Source organism: Salvelinus alpinus, chromosome 22 (genome assembly GCF_045679555.1).
Source record: "Salvelinus alpinus chromosome 22, SLU_Salpinus.1, whole genome shotgun sequence".
In the NCBI taxonomy this organism is placed as follows: domain Eukaryota; kingdom Metazoa; phylum Chordata; class Actinopteri; order Salmoniformes; family Salmonidae; genus Salvelinus; species Salvelinus alpinus.
The window spans coordinates 29,219,976-29,240,167 of NC_092107.1; the positions used below are offsets into that span (position 1 = coordinate 29,219,976).

At 43.4% G+C, this 20,192-nt stretch overlaps 1 protein-coding gene across 5 annotated transcripts in view; it reads left to right on the forward strand.

The window, feature by feature from the left end:
- Window positions 1-20,192, forward strand: part of LOC139549383 (glycerophosphodiester phosphodiesterase domain-containing protein 5-like) — a 135,320-nt gene that overhangs the window by 60,905 nt on the left and 54,223 nt on the right. For all 5 annotated transcript variants that reach the window (XR_011669875.1, XR_011669876.1, XM_071359837.1 and 2 more), the window contains exon 2: window positions 10,150-10,325. Coding sequence is in view for 3 of the 5 variants with exons in the window: in XM_071359837.1 (XP_071215938.1) it covers window positions 10,209-10,325 (117 nt within the window). In the remaining 2 variants the exon portion in view is untranslated. The remainder of the gene's footprint in view (window positions 1-10,149; window positions 10,326-20,192) is intronic.

Below are 20,192 nucleotides of genomic sequence, written 5' to 3' on the forward strand. Positions count from 1 at the left end.
GCAAAACCAATGTCAAAGCTGACGTGCATTCCTATATAACGTACAGTTGAAGTCGGAAGTTTACATACACTTAGGTGGGAGTCATTAAAACTCGTTTTCAACCTCACCACAAATTTCTTGTTAACAACCTATAGTTTTGGCAAGTCGGTTAGGACATCTACTTTGTGTATGACACAAGTCATTTTTCCAACAATTGTTTTCAGACAGATTATTTCACTTATTATTTCACTTATTATTTCACTCTGTATCACAATTCCAGTGGGTGAGAAGTTTACGTACACTAAGTTGACTGTGCCTTTAAACAGCTTGGAAAATTCCAGAAAATTGTCATGGCTTTAGAAGCTTCTGCTAGGCTAATTGACATCATTTGAGTCAATTAGAGGTGTACCTGTGGATGTATTTCAAGGCCTACCTTCAAACTCTGTGCCTCTTTGCTTGACATTATGGGAAAATCAAAAGAAATCAGCCAAGACCTCAAAACAGTTGTCTGGTTCATCCTTGGGAGCAATTTCCAAACGTCTGAAGGTACCACGTTCATCTGTACAAACAATAGTACGCATGTATAAACACATGGGACCATGCAGCCGTCATACCGGTCAGGAAAGAGACGTGTTCTGTCTCCTAGAGATGAACCTACGTTGGTGCGAGAAGTGCAAATCAATTACAGAACAACAGCAAAGGGCCTTGTGAAGATGCTGGAGGAAACGGGTACAAAAGTATCTATATCCTCAGTAAAACGAGTCCTATATCGACATAACCTGAAAGGCCGCTCAGCAAAGAAGAAGCCACTGCTCAAAAACCACCATAAAAAAGCCAGACTACGGTTTGCAACTGTACATGGGGACAAAGATTGTACTTTTTGAGAAATGTCCTCTGGTCTGATGAAACAAAAACTGTTTGGCCATAATGACCATCGTTATGTTTGGAGGAAAAAGGGGGAGGCTTGCAAGCCGAAGAACACCATCCCGTCCGTGAAGCACGGAGGTGGCAGCATCATGTTGTGGGGGTGTTTTGCTGCAGGAGGGACTGGTGCACTTCACAAAATAGATGGCATCATGAGGTAGGAAAATGATGTGCCTATATTGAAGCAACATCTCAAGACATCAGTCAGGATGTTAAAGCTTGGTAGCAAATGGGTCTTCCAAATGGACAATGACCCCAAGCATACTTCCAAAGTTGTGGCAAAATGGCTTAAGGACAGCAAAGTCAAGGTATTGGAGTGGGCATCACAAAGCCCTGACCTCAATCCTATAGACAATTTGTGGGCAGAACTGAAAAAGTGTGTGTGAGCAAGGAGGCCTACAAACCTGACTCAGTTACACCAGCTCTGTCAGGAGGAATGGGCCAAAATTCACCCAAATTATTGTGAGAAGCTTGTGGAAGGTTACCCAAAACGTTTGACCCAAGTTAAACAATTTCAAGGCAATGCTACCAAATACTAATTGAGTGCATGTACATTTTTGACCCACTGGGAATGTGATGAAAGAAATAAAAGCTGAAATAAGTAATTCTCTCTACTATTATTCTGAAATGTCACATTCTTAAAATAAAGTGGTGATCCTAACTGACCTAAGACAGGGAATTTTTACTAGGATTAAATGTCAGGAATTGTGAAAAACTGAGTTTAAATGTACTTGGCTAAGGTGTATGTAAACTTCCGACTTCAACTGTAGGTACATGATGTAATGACGCCACGTAAAATTTTGCGCTACACGTGTAACACAGCATTCCCAACCTAGCCCACAATGTCTGCTGTGTGGATCGAGCAGTCAAGTCGAGCAGTTATTTGAAAGAGTAAGAACATTTCAGCGAGACAACTCAGTCGAAATTCATTAAAGCCAAGATAATAGAATTCATTGCCCTTGACAGTCAACCGTTCTCAGTCGTGGGTGATGCTAGCTTCCGCTGACTGGGCGAGCACCAATACACATAACCAAGTGCGCTATTTTTCAGATGTTGCCCTACCGGAGTTACACAGTAATAGCGTCACTGCTATTAGCTTCACGCCATGCATACTGTAGAACGCCGTTTGGGTCTTTGTGTGTCAAAAAAGATACAGTATCACTGTCAAAGTTGTACAAAAAATGTCTGCAAACACCGGCCACGAACGATGTGTTTACTATACCGCGTTGGTAATGAAGCATCATTTGTTCAACCGCAACTTCTGGGGCAGCTAGCTTTAGCTTAGTACCTAGCTAGCACCAATACAACCAGTCTGAAAACAATGACCATTAGAAACTGCAGTCATTTTCATTATTCTTAGCAATGATTTAGGAATCCTTGTGAGTAAGTATTAGCTAGGTTGGTGTGTGTGTGTGTGTGTGTGTGAACTATATAACTGTTCTAGAATGCTTAAAAGGCAGCTAAAACTTTAAATATCGGTATCGTTTTTTGGGGGGCAAGGAAAATATTGGATATCGGTATCGGCCAAAAATGTCATCGGTGCATCACTAGCTTTGATGGTAGATGTTTTTTAAACCCCTTTTTCTCCCCAATGAAGTGGTATCCAATTGGTAGTTAGTCTTGTCTCATCGCTGCAACTCCCGTATGGACTCGAGAGGCGAAGGTCGAGAGCCGTGCGTCCTCCGAAACACAACCCAACCAAGCCACACTGCTTCTTGACACAATGCCCACTTAACCCTGAAGCCAGTCGCACCAATGTGTCGGAGGAAACACCATGCACCTGGCGACGTGCACTGCGCCCTGCCCGCCACAGGAGTCGCTAGTATGCGATGGGGCAATGACATCCCTGCCAGCCAAACCTTCCTCTAACCCGGACGGCGCTGGGCCAATTATGTGCGCCTCCCCATGGGTCTCCCGGTCATGGCCAGCTGCGACAGAGCCTGGACTCGAAACCAGAATCTCTAGTGGCATAGCTAGCACTGTGATGCAGTGCCTTAGACCACTGCGCCCCTCGGGAGGCCATGGTAGACATTTAACTAAAGAGATCCATCAAGAAGCTTTAAAATTCTGGGGGAATTGTTGAATTGAAGTTGAGCAATATTCCAATTGTAGGCCTATTTCTGTAAGGGGGTAGTGAAATCAATCTGCCATAATTAATGAATGTGTTAGTTATATGCAATTAAAAGTTATATGTTTATTGTAATTCAACGACCACTTATGTCTTTCTAGTTCAGTGCAATATGTTGGTATTGAAGTCAAATCAAATTTAATTGGTCACATACACATGGTTGGCAGATGTTATTGCGAGGGTAGCGAAATGCTTATTCTTGTAGATAAAACTTTAAATATCGGTATCGTCTAACAGGTAATATCTAACAATTCCACAACATAACCTAATATCTGTTAGGTTCAAATTTTTCAGAGTAAATAAATCACGGACACTAGAGAAGCTTAACCAAGTTTAATTCTTCCCAAAGTGTCGTTACAGCTGTAAGTCAGCCAAAAAACATGTTCTCACCATCACAATTATATATAGATATATATATACCCCACTTTGGACACTCCTCCTTCTCTCCAATCCTTACATCTTATGGTTCCACAGGAAGAGGGTAATAAACCCTTATTACTCCCTTCAGGGGATCTGACCTGACCTCCTAACTCAACTTTTAATCCACAGATGTCCATCTGCTCCCCTATAGCAATCCTGTGATCTCCTGCCGTCCACCCAGCACATTCCACAGCCACTCTGTCTTTCTACACATCTCACTCCTTTATATACTATACGTCTGATCTATCATGTCTTTAATATCTCAATGTTCAAAGTTTATCCCGAATCCAACAGTCCCTCCTCTTGAACAATAGCGTCCTAATGTTCAATTTACATAAACTTGGAAATTACTTATAAATGGATAAACAATGATTATAAAACATGAATTAAACAAACAAACAAATAGAACAAACAATAAATAAACATTCACTGTGAGGTTTACAAATTCAGAGACTTATGACCTCTGTACTATGATCACGTCATACACAATTTTATTTCCATCTCCATCACACAACAAAATGCTATTCCAGCTGAATCTGCTGTCTTGTTCCATGTCAGATGGAGCGGCTTTTAGTTTCTCCACTTCCCCCTTCTGGTTCCTAAGAGAGTAATAGAACAAGACTTGGAAAGCAACAAAAATACATAAAATATAACAGCATTAATAATCTGATAAGCTATGCATAATTATTATGCATGAAAACCAAAGTCTGAGACCATGACAATTCCCACTCTCTCTTCACCTGACTCTATGCCTCCAGGATACTTTCCTGCTGGGTTCCACAAAAATGAAAGCTCTGTAAAAAGCTTCCTCATGCTTTTGCCCAGTCTTCCCCTTTCGGCCCCAGGTTCCGAGAGGTGTTCCCAAGCCATGTCATTTTCACTTTGTTCCCCATCTCCTCCATTTCACCTGATAGGCACGTGACCTGATATGCAAGTGCGTATCCCTAATCAATGTTACATCCTCTTGAGGTAACTCAGCACTGTAAATGCTTTCACGTCAATGTCTTCAACATTTTGTTCATAGTACAATTACCCAAACATCTATCCTCTATGATATGATGCATTAACCAATAAAGCAGCTAACCTCAACCCAACTAGGATGTTTAAAGTAGCTCCCAGAACCAACCCATCTGTATGTCTTACAGTGGAATCTAGTCTCGCTCGCTTGCTCCGTTTCCTCTGTCATGGTGTCTTCAAGCTCACCCATTATGCTGCTGGACCTCACTTCATGTGAGAACTATGCACCCCCCAAGGAGAGACATGACGATCTTTACCGCTGCAGGTACTGTACGGAGTAGTGTGTGTGGCCCAAATCAACGCTGTCCCAACACCCCCGCTTGGTGTCTCTTGATGTACACTCAATCTCCAGAATTCAGCCCGTGCCCTTGGTTATCTCTGCTTTCACCTGAGGATATACACACTGCAACACATGGGTCATTTCCTGACAACAAAAACTCTCCACCTATGGCAAGATCACTAATTTGTGACATTTGAATAGCCTCCCCTGTACTCCCATCGGTCTCCAAGTTACCAGTTACCAATCCATGTGGCACAAGTCCTCATAAACTGATATTTCAACAATGCTACTAAAGTAACCCCTGCTACTACTAACATGTCCCATGACTATAGTCTCACAATACGCCTCATTTGAGCAGTAGTCCAGTTCCATGCTGTCATTATAGCATCCTTCGCTACTAGTTATGCTCCTTCAGTTACTGTCGCTACTATGACTGCCGTGAGAATAACTCCTGCATGTAATCTGTCAAATGTTTGCTGGTTGTTAGAAATTGGGAAAAAGATGAATGATTTAGGAAAAATATCCAACCTAACAAAACTCTGAGTCACATGTGTCCTGAAAGTTTACCATAGTGTCTGAAATGCCACCATTATCTCTTCTACTCTCACCATGAACTAAGTATGTGTAATGTTCAACTACATCCCCATATTGTGTACATTTAGCTCATAGAAGAGGGAAGACAGCTATCTCCTGTAACCATATACAGTCTCTGGGAACTACAGTTAGAAACATACTAACACATTCTCACATCAGTTAGTCAATATACATCATTCCCTCCTCTGGAACAATGGAGGGAATGATGTATATTGACTAACTGATGTGAGAATGTGTTCGTATGTTCCACGAAACCTAAAAACATATTGACTTGAAAAGGAAAGCGAAAAAAAAGTACATGTTTAATAACTTAGCACCATCCATTGATGCGATTTAACAGTACAATTCTGAATACAGGGTAAAACAAAAGAGAACAAAAAACTTTCATGGTTGTCCCAAGCTATCATCCAGTGATTCCCTAACAAACCACCTCCCTTCAGGATGACACTTAGAGATAAGGTTTCTGGAGACTCTCTCGGCCAAATACATTTTAGCAGCGCCCCCACCCCTCATCGTTCTGTAGCAATTCTCTCTCGCTGTATCCCAATCATAAATAAAACATTTGATAAATTATCCAACCAAAATGTAGAATGGCAGTCCTTAGTGCTGACTTTGAGTCTAGGACTCGAATTCCAGCTTCTCAATTTAGCACACATCATCCCTGTTAGAACATATATTTATAAACAACCTTTTATTGCTGGTAATAACTCTTCTCATTACAGCCCCCCTTTGTCCCTGTTTTCCTGTCACAAGTGGCCTGGTAATAAAATATCAGTATCTCAATGCATTCTTAGTCTAAATAATTAGCAGGTTGTATACCACCACCCCCCATTTCCTTCACCCGACACTTATCATTCTAGCGTGTCTTCTTCAGATATCGTTTACAGTTCATTTTCCCAACGGTGCCTGTGACATTTCATGGCCCTTGATAATGTCCCGATTTTAATATCCAAGTAGATAGTTCCGTTTCTCCCACGTACACCAGTCTCTCACCTGAGCCGTTCTCTCTCTCCACGCTCACTCCACAGGCGCTATCAGCACCCCGGCCCCGGTTTATGGCTCGGACTCAGATAGGAGTGGTAAAAGTCACTGTCTCTCATTGCACGCCTTTGTCGCTCTTTCTTCAGCCGGTTAGAGAGGGTTTTGAGGTTTACACACACTCTGTGGTCAAGTTATTCCTACCATGCATTAAGACACGATCTGACCACCTTCTATGATAACCTCAAAAAAGTACAGATCATAACAATAGTCTAGTTCATTTCTGTTTCAGGAAATCCAAACAAACATTGACTATATGACGGATTTTGACATTAACCTTTTCTTCATAACATTATCTCAACGACAAATGTCAAAAAGCATAACATATTGTTACTGCTAAAACCATTTTTCTAAATTAGTCCATGCTCCTTTATTCTACTGGCGACTTCTCGGAAGAGTTACCAGATTATGAAGTTAGCACCCTAACCCCTCGCAGAAATCCACACTCCATTATCCAATCTGGTAAAATTTGTATCAAAACAAAAACACAAATGAAATCAGCAATACATATATTACAATCCATTTTAAATAATTGTCATACCTTATTCACATTTTCCTTTCTATATGCAGACTGAACACTGTACCAATGTATAAGTACAAAGACCAGGACCTCAGGGAACTGGTAATTTTCCCCTTTCGAACACGTGATTCAAAAAGATGTTAAATCAAAAATAAACAAATTCGAATAACTAATCAACTTAGAATTACAACTCTTTAACTCCCTACGGAAATAATAATCTCCTAAAGTAATGGTACAATTTGGATAGAGATTGGTGTTTCTCATTCATTTTATAATTAAATCCCCCTATTCTGTTAATTTCTAGTGAGGTTGATCATTCCTCACAATAATTTTTTAGGATACAGGCCATTCGACACCATTAAAATGTTTCCTCTACGTTTTCTTTCCCTGTCCTTCAGAAACCATTTAAATACCTTTCAAACATTTCGATCCTTCTGCATTCCCAATTTAACTGAATTGAAAAGACCCTATTCAATAAATCCCACAATATCAACACACCACTGTCGCACATTCAATACCAGTAAATGGTGTGTGCGTGCTGGTGAACCGTAGGTCCAGAACACACATGAACCGGCCTCACTTATTATCTTGAACTCGTTTATGGCCTAATCCAGATACGTTAATACCTCAAACTGCCGAATATCACTAACTGCTCTCCCCCTTCAATCTCAGGGGACCTTCCAAATCAAAATAATGAAACCCCTCTTTCGGAAGTTTAGTTCACACACATTCCGTTAGCATTCACTATGCAACATTTTAATCAGCAATCCAAAAGTATTAATTATAAACTAAACCTGTTAATTATAAATTCACTGTCCTTACTCCATTGATTAAATATTTGTTTTAATCCACCCCATCCTTTATTTAGCATGTACTACCCTTAGACACGGCGACATTATCTCACCACCGAGTCTAACACTGGTCTTCTTACCCCATGATTCTCCATAACCAACACACCACATAAAACATTTTAAAGTTCATTTTAGGTTTGGTAACCCCAATACCAATTCCTCGTGACCCCTCCACCCTTTCGACCATTCTATTCCAGAATAAGACGACATAAAACCTAAATCTATTTAAAAATAAAACCACAAAATGTCTCATGATATAAAAAAAAACAAACAAGGCATTCTGAGTTTGCAAGGAGTGTTTGGCCATCTAATTTAAATGTGTTACCTTTAGAGTCCATTCCCCTGGCATTTCGCCTAGATTCTTCCACCCAAAATACATTTTCCTGTGGCAAATCTAGCCAATTTCCCATCGTAAGGAATCCGCAATATTTAATCCCTGGCCTCTACTAAAAAGTTAGGTAAAACGTGATGTCATACGTTTCCTTCACATAGAAACTGTAATCTCTATGAACCACTTATCGATTGAACAGAGCCTATACACCGCTAGGTGAAAGTTTCATTCCTGCTACTTTCCGGAGGACTTTCAGGAGTTTTTCAATCTTTCTGTCCCAGCTTTGATGCACCTGTGCTGACCTTGCCTTCTGGATGGAAGCGGGGTGAACAGGTAGTGGCTCGATTGGTTGTGCTTGATCTTTTTTGCCTTCCTGTGACATCGGGTGTTGTAGGTGTCCTGGAGAGCAGGTAGTGTGCCCCTGGTGATGCGATGTGCAGACCGCACCACCCTCTGGAGAGCCCTGCGGTTGTGGGCGGTTCAGTTGCCGTACCAGTCGGTGATACAGCCCGACAGGATGCTCTCAATTGTGCACCTGTAAAAGTTAGTGAGGGTTTTTAGGTGACAAGCCAAATTGTTCAGCCTCCTGAGGTTGAAGAGGCGCTGTTGCGCCTTCTTCACTACACTGTCTGTGTGCGTGGACCATTTCAGTTTGTCGGTGATATGTACACGAGGAATCAAAAAACTTCCCACCACCTCCACTGCTGTCCCGTCGATGTGGATAGGGGGGTGCTCCCTTTGCTGTTTCCTGAAGTCCCCGGTCATCTCTTGTTTTGCTGACATTGAGTAAGGTTATTTTCCTGACACCACACTCCAAGGGCCCTCGCCCTCCTCCCTGTAGGCTGTCTCGTTGTTGTTGGTAGTCAAGCCTACCACTGTAGTGTCGTCTGCAAACTTGATGATTGAGTTGGAGGTGTGCATGGCCACGCAGTCGTGGGTGAACAGGGAGTAAAGGAGGGGGCTGAGAACGCACCCTTGTGGGGCCCCAGTGTTGAGGATCAGCGGAGTGGAGATGTTTCCTACCTTCAACACCTCGGGGTGGCCTGTCAGGAAGTCCAGGACCCAGTTGCACAGGGCGGGGTCGAGACGCAGGGTCTCAAGCTTAATGATGAATGTGAAGGGTACTATGGTGTTGAATGCTGAGCTGTAGTCAATGAACAGCATTCTTACATAGGTATTTCTCTTGTCCAGATGGGATAGGGCAGTGTGATGGTGATTGCATCATCTGTAGAGTGGGTCTAGGGTGGAGGTGATGTGATCCTTGACTAGTCTCTCAAAGCACTTCATGATGACAGAAGTGAGTGCTACGGGGCGATAGTCATTTAGTCCAGTTACCTTTAGCTTTCTTGGGAACAGGAACAATGGTGGCCATCTTGAAGCATGTGGGGACAGCAGACGCCGGTATCGGCGTTGAATAATCATAATCGGTTGACCTCTAGTTACAATCCCGGATATGTCTTTGGAAAGCAACTCTTGCCTTAATTTTGTCGACTTTGTTAACTAGGGACTGGACATTAGCGAGTAATATACTTGGAAGCGGTGGGTGGTGTACGTGCATCCGAAGGCTCACTAGAAGACCACTCCTTCGACGGTGTTGTTTTGCGTCGGCCTCTGTAATCAGTTCAAATGCCCTGGGAGGTGCAGACAAAGGATCCGCTTTGGGAAAGTTGTATCCCTGGTCGTTGTGCTGGTAAGTTGACGTCTCTCTGATATCCAATAATTCTTCCCGGCTGAATGTAATAACACTTAATTTCTTCTGGGCTAACAATGTAAGAAATAATACATGAAAAACTAAATAATGCACAGTTTCCTAAGGACTTGAAGCGAAGCTGCCATCTCTAGCGGCACTATCTTTCTCTTCTCATTCCATGCGTAAATAAGCGTGTGGCATGTTGCTTTTCAAATTTCATCTGTCTTGCTGACTTGATATTCAAATGTCACCTCAGTGAAATACCCACAACAATCAACCTTACACCGGTCTTGTGTCCTAATGGATACAATATTTCCTTTTAGAATGTATTGTAGGCAATACTGATGTTTCTGTTTTCTTGTTGCTCTCCCATGCAGGTTTCCCGTTTGGTCAATGGGATGTTAGAGGTCTGGAGGCGTGCCAGAACTGAAGGAGCATGGTGAAGCACCAACCCCTGCAGGTTTACGAGAGGCAGCTGTGTTTGTCATGTCTCACAGGGATCTATGGGTGCCGGTGGAAACGGTACCAACGGTCACATGATGACACCACCAAGGTGAGTTCTGCCTAGCAGACCTTACGTTTGTACCTAAATGACCATAATGGACATGGCATATTGGTGTTGGTATATGGAAGTTAGTAATTTCTGGAAGATCTATTATCGGCCAAATGTCAGTTGGTTGACGGGAGCGAGTGTAATCGAATGGTACCAGTCCACTTTTTCTTTTTTTCGTTCCAAGTTCACTGCAGGATTACAGCACCACACTGCATCTTATATCTCACTATTAATTAAAAACACTCTAATTTGTAGTGTCTGTGAGAGCGTGCAGTGCATGTGGGCAGGATTCCTCCCTTATGCCATCCGTTACCCATGCCCAATCTTTCAAGATGCATTTATAAAAAGCCATGTAGGCCCTGGCATAGAAATGTGATATACAGTGCCTTTGGAAAGTATTCAGACCCCTTGACTTTTTCCACATTTTGTAACAAACAATTGTTCCTAATCAATCTAAACACAATACCCCTTAATGACAAAGCAAAAACTGGTTTTTGTAAATGTTTGCAAATTTATTCAATTAGAAACTGATATCACATTTACGTAAGTATTCAGACCCTTTACTCAGTACTTTGTCGAATGCACCTTTTGGTAGCGATTACAGCAGGGTGCCTTATTGGTTATGACGCTACAAGCTTGGCACACCTGTGTTTGGGGAGTTTCTCCAATAATTTTCTGAAGATCCTCTGTCAGGTTGGATGGGGAGGGTTGCTGCACAGCTTTTTTTTCAGGTCTCTCCAGAGATGTTCGATCGGGTTCAAGTCCGGGCTCTAGCCGGGCCACTCAAGGACATCCCGAAGCAACTCCTGCGTTGTCAAGGCTGTTTACTTAGGGCCGTTGTCCTGTTGGAAGGTGAACCTTTGCCCCAGTCTGAGGTCCTGAGTGCTCTGTAGCAGGTTTTCTTGAAGGATATCTCTGTACTATGCTCAATTCATCTTTTCCTCGATCCTGACTAGTCTTCCAGTCCCTGCTGCTGAAAAACATCCCCACAGCATGATGCTTCCACCACCATGCTTCACCGTAGGGATGGTACCAGGTTCCCTCCAGACGTGACGCTTGGCATTCAGGCCAAAGAGTTCAATCTTGGTTCCATCAGACCAGAGAATCTTTTTTCTAATGGTTTGAGAGTCTTTAGGTGCCTTTTGGCACCTAAAGGATGATCAATGGAAACAGGATGTACCTGAGCTCAATTTGGAGTCTCACCGCAAAGGGGCTGAATATTTATGAAAATAACGTTTTTTTTAATTTATTTTTATACATTTGTAAAAATGTCTAAACCTGTTTTCTCTTCGTCATTATTGAGTATTGTGTGTAGATTTTAAATGTATGGAAGGATCCATATGGGGAGGGAGAAAGGTAAACGCATCAATCAATCAATCAGTCAAATGTATGTATAAAGCCCTTCTTACATCAGCTGATGTCACACAGTGCTGTACAGAAACCCAGCCTAAAACCCCAAACAGCAAGCAATGCAGGTGTAGAAGCATGGTGGCTAGGAAAAACTCCCTAGAAAGGCCGGAACGTAGGAAGAAACCTAGAGAGGAACCAGGCTATGAGGGGAGGCCAGTCCTCTTCTGGCTGTGCTGGATGGGGATTATAACAGAACATGGACAAGATGTTCAAATGTTCATAGATGACCAGCAGGGTCAAATAATAATAATCACATTGGTTGTAGAGGGTGCAACAGGTCAGCACCTCAGGAGTAAATGTCAGTCGCCTTTAATAGCCGATCATTCAGAGTATCTCTACCGCTCCTGCTGTCTCTAGAGAGTTGAAAACAGAAGGTCTGGGACAAGGTAGCACGTCCGGTGAACAGGTCAGGGTTCCATAGCCGCAGGCAGAACCATTGAAACTGGAGCAGCAGCACAACCAGGTGGACTGGGGACAGCAAGGAGTCATCAGGCCAGGTAATCTTGAGGCATGGTCCTAGTGCTTAGGTCCTCTGAGAGAAAGAGATAGAATACTTAAATACACACAGGACACCGGATAAGACAGGAGAAATACTTCAGATATAACAGACTGACCCTAGCCCCCCGACACAAACTATTGCAGCATAAATACTGGAGGCTGAGACAGGAGGGGTCGGGAGACACTGTGGTCCCATCCGACGATACCCCCGGACAGGGCCAAACAGGCAGGATATAAATAACCCCACCCACTTTGCCAAAGCACAGCCCCCACACCACTAGAGGGATATCTTCGACCACCAACTTACTATCCTGAGACAAGGCCAAGTATAGCCCATGAAGATCTCCCCCATGGCACGACCCAAGGGGGGGGGGGGGGGGGCAACCCGGACAGGAAGATCACGTGAACCTCGCCTGGTTCACCAACTACTTCTCAGACAGAGTTCAGTGTGTCAAATGTTGTCCAGACCTCTGGTAGTCTCTATGGGGGTACCACAGGGGTCAATTCTCGGGCTGACTCTTTTCTCTGTATATATCAACTGATGTCGCTCTTGCTGCGGGTGATTCCCTGATCCACCTCTACGCAGACGACACCATTCTGTATACATCTGACCCTTCTTTGGACACTGTGTTAACTAACCTCCAAACGAGCTTCAATGACATACAACACTCCTTCCGTGGCCTCCAACTGCTCTTAAACGCTAGTAAAACCAAATGCATGTTTTTTAACCGTTCGCTGCCCGCCCACCCGTCCCAGCATCACTACTCTGGACGGTTCTGACTTAGAATATGTGGACAACTACAAATACCTAGGTGTCTGGCTAGACTGTAAACTCTCCTTCCAGACTCATATTAAACATCTCCAATCCAAAATTAAATTAGAATCAGCTTCCTATTTCGCAACAAAGCCTCCTTCACTCACGCTGCCAAACATACCCTCGTAAAACTGACTATCCTACCGATCTTCGACTTCGGCGATGTCATTTACAAAATAGCTTCCAATACTCTACTCAGCAAACTGGATGCAGTTTATCACAGTGCCATCTGTTTTGTCACCAAAGCCCCTTATACCACCCACTACTGCGACCTGTATGCTCTAGTCGGCTGGCCCTCGCTACATATTCGGCGCCAGACCCACTGGCTCCAGGTCATCTACAAGTCTATGCTAGGTAAAGCTCCGCCTTATCTCAGCTCACTGGTCACATTAACAACACCCACCCGTAGCACGCGCTCCAGCAGGTATATCTCACTGGTCATCCCCAAAGCCAACATCTCCTTTGGCCGCCTTTCCTTCCAGTTCTCTGCTGCCCATGACTGGAATGAATTGCAAAATTCACTGAAGCTGGAGACTTATATTTCCCTCACTAACTTTAAACATCAGTTATCTGAGCAGCTAACCGATCACTGCAGCTGTACATAGCCCATCTGTAAATAGCCCACCCAATCTACTTACCCTATCCCCATATTGTTTTTATTTACTTTTCTGCTCTTTTGTACACCAGTATTTCTTCTTGCACATCATCATCTGCTCATATATCACTCCAGTGTTAATTTGCTAAATTGTAATTACTCTGCTACTATGGCCTATTTATTGCCTTACCCCTCGCCATTTGTGCACACTGTATATAGACTTTCTTTTTTTTCTATTGTGTTATTGACTATACGCTTGTTTATTCCATGTGTAACTTTGTTGTTGTTTGTGTCGCACTGCTTTGCTTTATCTTGGCCAGGTCGCAGTTGTAAATGAGAACTTGTTCTCAACTAGCCTACCTGGTGAAATATAAAATTAAATGAACTCAACCCACTCAAGTGACGCACCCCTCCTAGGGATGGCATGGTAGAGCACCAGTAAGCCAGTGACTCAGCCCCTGTAATAGGGTTTGAGGCAGAGAATCCCAGTGGAGAGAGAGGGGAACCAGCCAGGCAGAGACAGCACTAACTGAAGTTTATTTAGTGTTTTATCTGGGAAGCCGGAAAGTAGAGCATTGCAGTAGTCTAACCTAGAAGTGATACAAGTATGAATACATTTGGACAAAGTTTCAGATTTTTGCAATGTTACGTAGATGGAAAAAAAGCTGTCCTTGAAACAGTCTTATTTGAGACGACTGTACAACCATCAAGATGAATTGTCAGATTCAACAGAAGACCTCTTTGTTTCTTGGGACCTAGAACTAGCATCTCTGTTTTGTCCGAGTTTAAAAGTTGAAAATTCCCTTCGGGTGTGGCATACAATTTGACACACTGTAACATGTATTGCAGTGTCATCCTACATCTCACGTGCACCTCAAACACAAATATGTCAAAGTACCCTTTTTCTAGTTATAGGAATGACCTCTCGTCCTGTGAGCTTAACATGCAAGCTATGCTGAGTGGTGGATGGATGAGCTATACGTTTTGACCTTTCATTCCTACCCTATTTGCCCTCAGGAAGGTAATGCTGCATGAGTTCTTTAAATCTTCAGATAGATGGAGCACATTCATGTTTGACAGGTCGAAGGCCACATGGAGAATTGTTTTTCATCCTTTGGTGGGAATAGTATCCCGTGGCTCTGTTTCCTGTTGTCTCTGAGACTGGTAGATATGGTACTGCAGAGTCAGCTGTGTGTGTGTGTGTTTGTGTGTCGCCTTGGCCACCATGGCCATGTGTGGCGGGCGCGTTGGCCCACTGGGGGAGAATCGGCCAATCAGCAGCCTGTCTGTGTATAGTACCACAGGATTATATTGGACCTGCTGTGGTGCTACTCTGTGTGTTTACCAGTCTCCTCCTTTGCCAGAATCTGCATCCCAACCTCAGACCCCCACTATGCCATGTTTCAGTAGCATATTTCTCTGCTTCCTCCCATGAGCCTATTATTATGGAAGTACTGTACATTTGAAATGTACAAGCATGAATAACAACTCAGTAAAAGAAGTATAACTGTAAAAATTAAGTTAAATTGGATTTCTAGTCTACAAATTGGCATAATTATTTTTTTGCGTTTTGTGTAACTTATGTTTTAACTTATTGTGTACATAATATTGCTGCTACCGTCTCTTATGACCGAAAATAACTTCTGGACATCAGAAAAGCGATTACTCACCACGGACTGGAAGAATTTTTTTCCTTTAACGAGTCCGACGAAAAGGATATCCTGCTTTCACTGGAACAGGCCCAGATCCACACCTTTTGCGTGAAGAAAAGACGCCGGAAAAGGGGACGCAGATTGGCTGTCCTTCTGAGAAGCCGGAGGCGAGCGAGTAAACTCCCACTGCCATCCGTTCTTCTTGCTAATGTGCAATCGTTAAAAAATAAAATTGATGACCTATTATTAAGATTATCCTACCAACGGGACATTAAAAACTGAAACATCTTATGTTTCACCGAGACGTGTCTGAACGAAGAAATGGACAATATAGAGCTGGCGGGATTTTCCATGCACCCGCAGAACAGAGACACTACCTCTGGAAAGACCAGGGGTGGGGGTGTGTCTTTTTGTCAATAACAGCTGGTACGTGATGTCTAATATTAAAGAAGTCTCGAGGTATTGTCACCTGAGGTAGTGTGGTCGACAACTTATCATAAGGTACTCTATCTACCAAGAGTTCTCGTCTGTATTATTCGTAGCAGTCTATTTACCACCACAAAGCGAAGCTGGCACTAAGTCCGCTCTCAACCAACTCTATAAGGCCATAGGCAAAGAAGAAAATGCTCACCCGGGAGCGGCTCTCCCTGTGGCCGGGGAGTTTAATGCAGGCAAACTTAAATCAGTTTTTCCAAATTTTTACCAGCTTGTTACAGGTGCAATCAGGGAAGGAAGAAAATCCTAGACCACCTTTACTCCACTCACAGAGATGCGTACAGAGCTCTCCCCTGCCCTCCATTTGGCAAATCTGACCACAATTCTATCCTACTGATTCCTGCTTACAACCAAAAACAAAAGCAGGAAGTACCAGTGACTCGCTCAATATGGAAGTGATCAGATGACGCGGATGCTACACTACAGGACTGTTTTGCTAGCACAGACTGGAATGTGTTCCGGGATTTATCCAATGGCATTGAGGAATACACCACCTCAGTCATTGCCTTCATCATCAATAAGTGCATCGACGACGTCTTCCCCACAGTGACTGTACGTACATATCCCAACCTGAAGCCATGGACTACAGGCAACGTCCGCATCGAGCTAAAGGCTAGAGCTGCCGCTTTCAAGGAGCGGGAGACTAATCCGGACGCTTATAAGAAATCCCGCTATGCCCTCAGACGAACCATCAAACAAGCAAAGCGTCAAGACAGGATTAAGATTGAATCCTACTACAAGTGATTTGAAAGGCTGGTCATGGCTCACATCAACAGCATCCTCCCAGACACCCCAGACCCATTCCAATTCGCATACCGCCCCAACAGATCCACAGATGACGCAATCTCAATCGCACTCCACACCGCCCTTTCTCACCTGGACAGAAAGAACCACTATGTGAGAATGCTGTTCATCGACTACAGCTCACCATTCAACACCAAAGTGCCCACGAAGCTCATCACTAAGCTAAGGACTCTGGGACTAAACACCTCCCTCTGCAACTGGATCCTGGACTTCCTGACGGGCCGCCGCTAGGTGGTAAGAGTAGGCAACAATATGTCTGCCACGCTGATCCTTATAACTGGGGCCCCTCAGGGGTGTATACTTTGTCCCCTCCTGTATTCCCTGTTCACCCATGACTGCGTGGCCAAACACGACTCCAACACCATCATTAAGTTTGCTGACGACACAAGTGGTTTGGCCTGATCACCGACAACGATGAGACGGCCTATAGGGAGGTCAGAGAACTGGCAGTGTGATGCCAGGACAACAACCTCTCCCTCAATGTGAGCAAGACAAAGGAGCTGATCGTGGACTACAGGAAAAGGCGGGCCAAACAGGCCCCCATTAACATCGATGGGGCTGTAGGGGACCAGGTCGAGGGTTTCAAGTTCCTTGGTGTCCACATCACCAACGAACTATCATGGTCCAAACATGCCAAGACAGTCGTGTACACGACAAAACCTTTTCCCTCCCAGGAGACTGAAAAGATTTGGCATGGGCACCCAGATCCTCTAAAGGTTCTACAGCTGCACCATCGAGAGCTTCCTGACCGGTTGCATCACCGTCTGGTATGGCAACTGCACGGCATCTAAGGTGCTACAGAGGGTAGTGCGAACGGCCCAGTACATCACTGGGGCCAAGATTCCTGCCATCCAGGACCTATATAATAGGCGGTGTCAGAGGAAAGCCCATAAAATTGTCGGAGACTTCAGTCACCCAATTTATAGACTGATTTCTCTGCTACCGCACGGCAAGTAGTACCGGAGCGCCAAGTCTAGGACCAAAAACCTCCTCAACAGCTTCTACCCCCAAGCCATTAGACTGCTGAACAATTCATAAAAATTGCCACCGGAAAATTTACATTGACCCCTAACTAGCGCTAGTGCAATTGCTAACTAGCGCTAGTGCCATTGCTAACTAGCGCTAGTGCAATTGCTAACTAGCGCTAGTGCAGTAACTGGAAGTCTGAGTATCTGCTAGCAGATACCATAGACTTCGTCACGGTGCTAATTATCCTTGGCTTGTGAAACTACCTCTAACTTCCTTCATAATGGACACAGAGCCATGAAAATCCTATCCACAAGTTCATCTGACTCTGGGGAAGTAGGTAAATGGCCTCATTGCCAAAATCCCAAAGTATCCATTTAACTATGGATGCTGTGCTGCCTTGTATTGGAGGACTATAGTCATCTCACATTTGGCAGATCGCCTGTTAAGTGTGCCAGCACTGCCAGGTCAGATGACATCATAGATGCATCTTTAATAGCCAATGTTACCAATCAGTGTTGCTAATCAAAGGATGGTATCAGTTACATGATGTGATGTTTAAACATGACAGGCAGCGTCACTGAACCATGACCATGAGAAACCCAAGGTCTTAATGTGACATGGACTCCCTTCATAATGCCCAGATTCAGAACAGAATAGAAGTGGTTGCTGTCGTCGTCTCCTCTGAGCTGGATAATGAACAGGCCAGTGTGCCTGAGCCTCCCTCTTTGTTAACTTGGTCTTTGAGTTAGTGGTTTGTAGAAAGGCCGACCACGTCACTGGCACTGCAAGCTGATCTGCCCTCAGTAATAATTGAGTTTTTCCATTTAGCCAGTCTTTACCAGTCTTTACTAGGAACGAGCATAATTCTGTAGACTTGGTCTGTTAAATGACATAGAGACACGTGAAACTGAAATCCTGTTCAAATCATTTGCTACCATCACCGTTTTATGTCGCAACTAAAGTCTGCACTAAACTAGAAAACCAGATGGGCAACATTCTAATATGGCAGGGAACATTCAGGCAACATGCAGGGAGGGAGCATTCTCTTTGCTAGCTTTTTCTTGGCTTCCTCTCAAGTCTTCCATTACTTCTTTAGTTCCCTGACAGAATAAAAGGTCAAAAGCTTCAACACCTCTGCAGAAAACACATTTACAGGGTGTCAGAGCTGTAGAAGTTACTGAGTAAACAAGCGTTAGGAGGATGTCTCTATATTCCCGTGGGACAGGGCCAAGAGAGCCTTGGAACACAAACCGTGATGTGCAGTGATGGTGTTGGTGGGCCCAGGAGCGTTCTGTGATACAGGTGCACCAGCACTCATCCTCCGACTTCTGTGTGATGATTCTCTTCTATGAGATGACTAAACATGCAACCGCTAGGCTAGCTGAATGAGGGGACGATGGTGATAGTCTGTCATGATCGTTAGTAAAGCTTTAGAGGGACTAGAAATCAGTCCTAGGTTTTCTAATCTCTGATCATATTAATGATGGAAATTTATTTTGATGGTAATTTGATTACGTGAAATGAAATTTGACTAATTTAAGCACTATGTTCATATAAGACATTCAGGTAAGCAATTATATTAATACCCTTTGGTGGAGGTCACGATCAATTGTCTTTGAAAACAAATTAACTGGTAACCTTTGTACTAATAGCGCCTTGTCTACCCGTCTCTATAGTTCAATAATCATATGTAAGCACCTTTTCAGTCAGTCTGCACTCACTTCCAGTAGTGCTGACATTCAAACAAGTGCTCTTAATATTGGGCGAGGAGGGGAATAGCCTAATCTTCCTGAATCAAGTCTCTCCAAAGGGAAATGTTTTCTGTCAGTTTGAATCCCTCTCCGGCTGTCTGTCTGTCTCTACTCAGATTCTCTTTGAGTTCGCTAAGTTCAAAACGGCAGGAGGGGACTGTTTACCCACTACAATTGCCGGTTATATTGAGGGGAATTATTCCATGTAAACATTAGAGGTCGATCAATTATGATTTTTCAACACCGATACCGATTTATTGGAGGACCAAAAAAAGCCGATACCGACTAATCAGCCGATTTTTATTTCATTTATTTATTTGTAATAATGACAATTTCAACAATACTGAATGACCACTTATTTTAACTTAATATAATACATCAATTAAAATAAATTTAGCCTCAAATAAATAATGAAACATGTTCAATTTGGTTTAAATAATGCAAAAACAAAGTGTTGGAGATGAAAGTAAAAGTGCAATATGTGCCGTGTAAAAAAGCTAACGTTTAAGTTCCTTGCTCAGAACATGAGAACATATGAAAGCTGGTGGTTCCTTTTAACATGAGTCTTCAATAATACCAGGTAAGAAGTTTTAGGTTGTAGTTATTATAGGAATTATAGGACTATTTCTCTCCATACCATTTCTATTTCATATACCTTTGACTATTGGATGTCATTATAGGCACTTTAGTATTGCCAGTGAAACAGTATTGCTTCAGTCCCTCTCCTCGCCCCTACCTGGGCTTGAACCAGGAACACATCGACAACAGCCACCCTCGAAGCATCGTTACCCATCGCTCCACAAAAGCTGCGGCCCTTGCAGAGCAAGGGGAACAACTACTTCAAGGTCTCAGAGCGAGTGACGTCACCGATTGAAACGC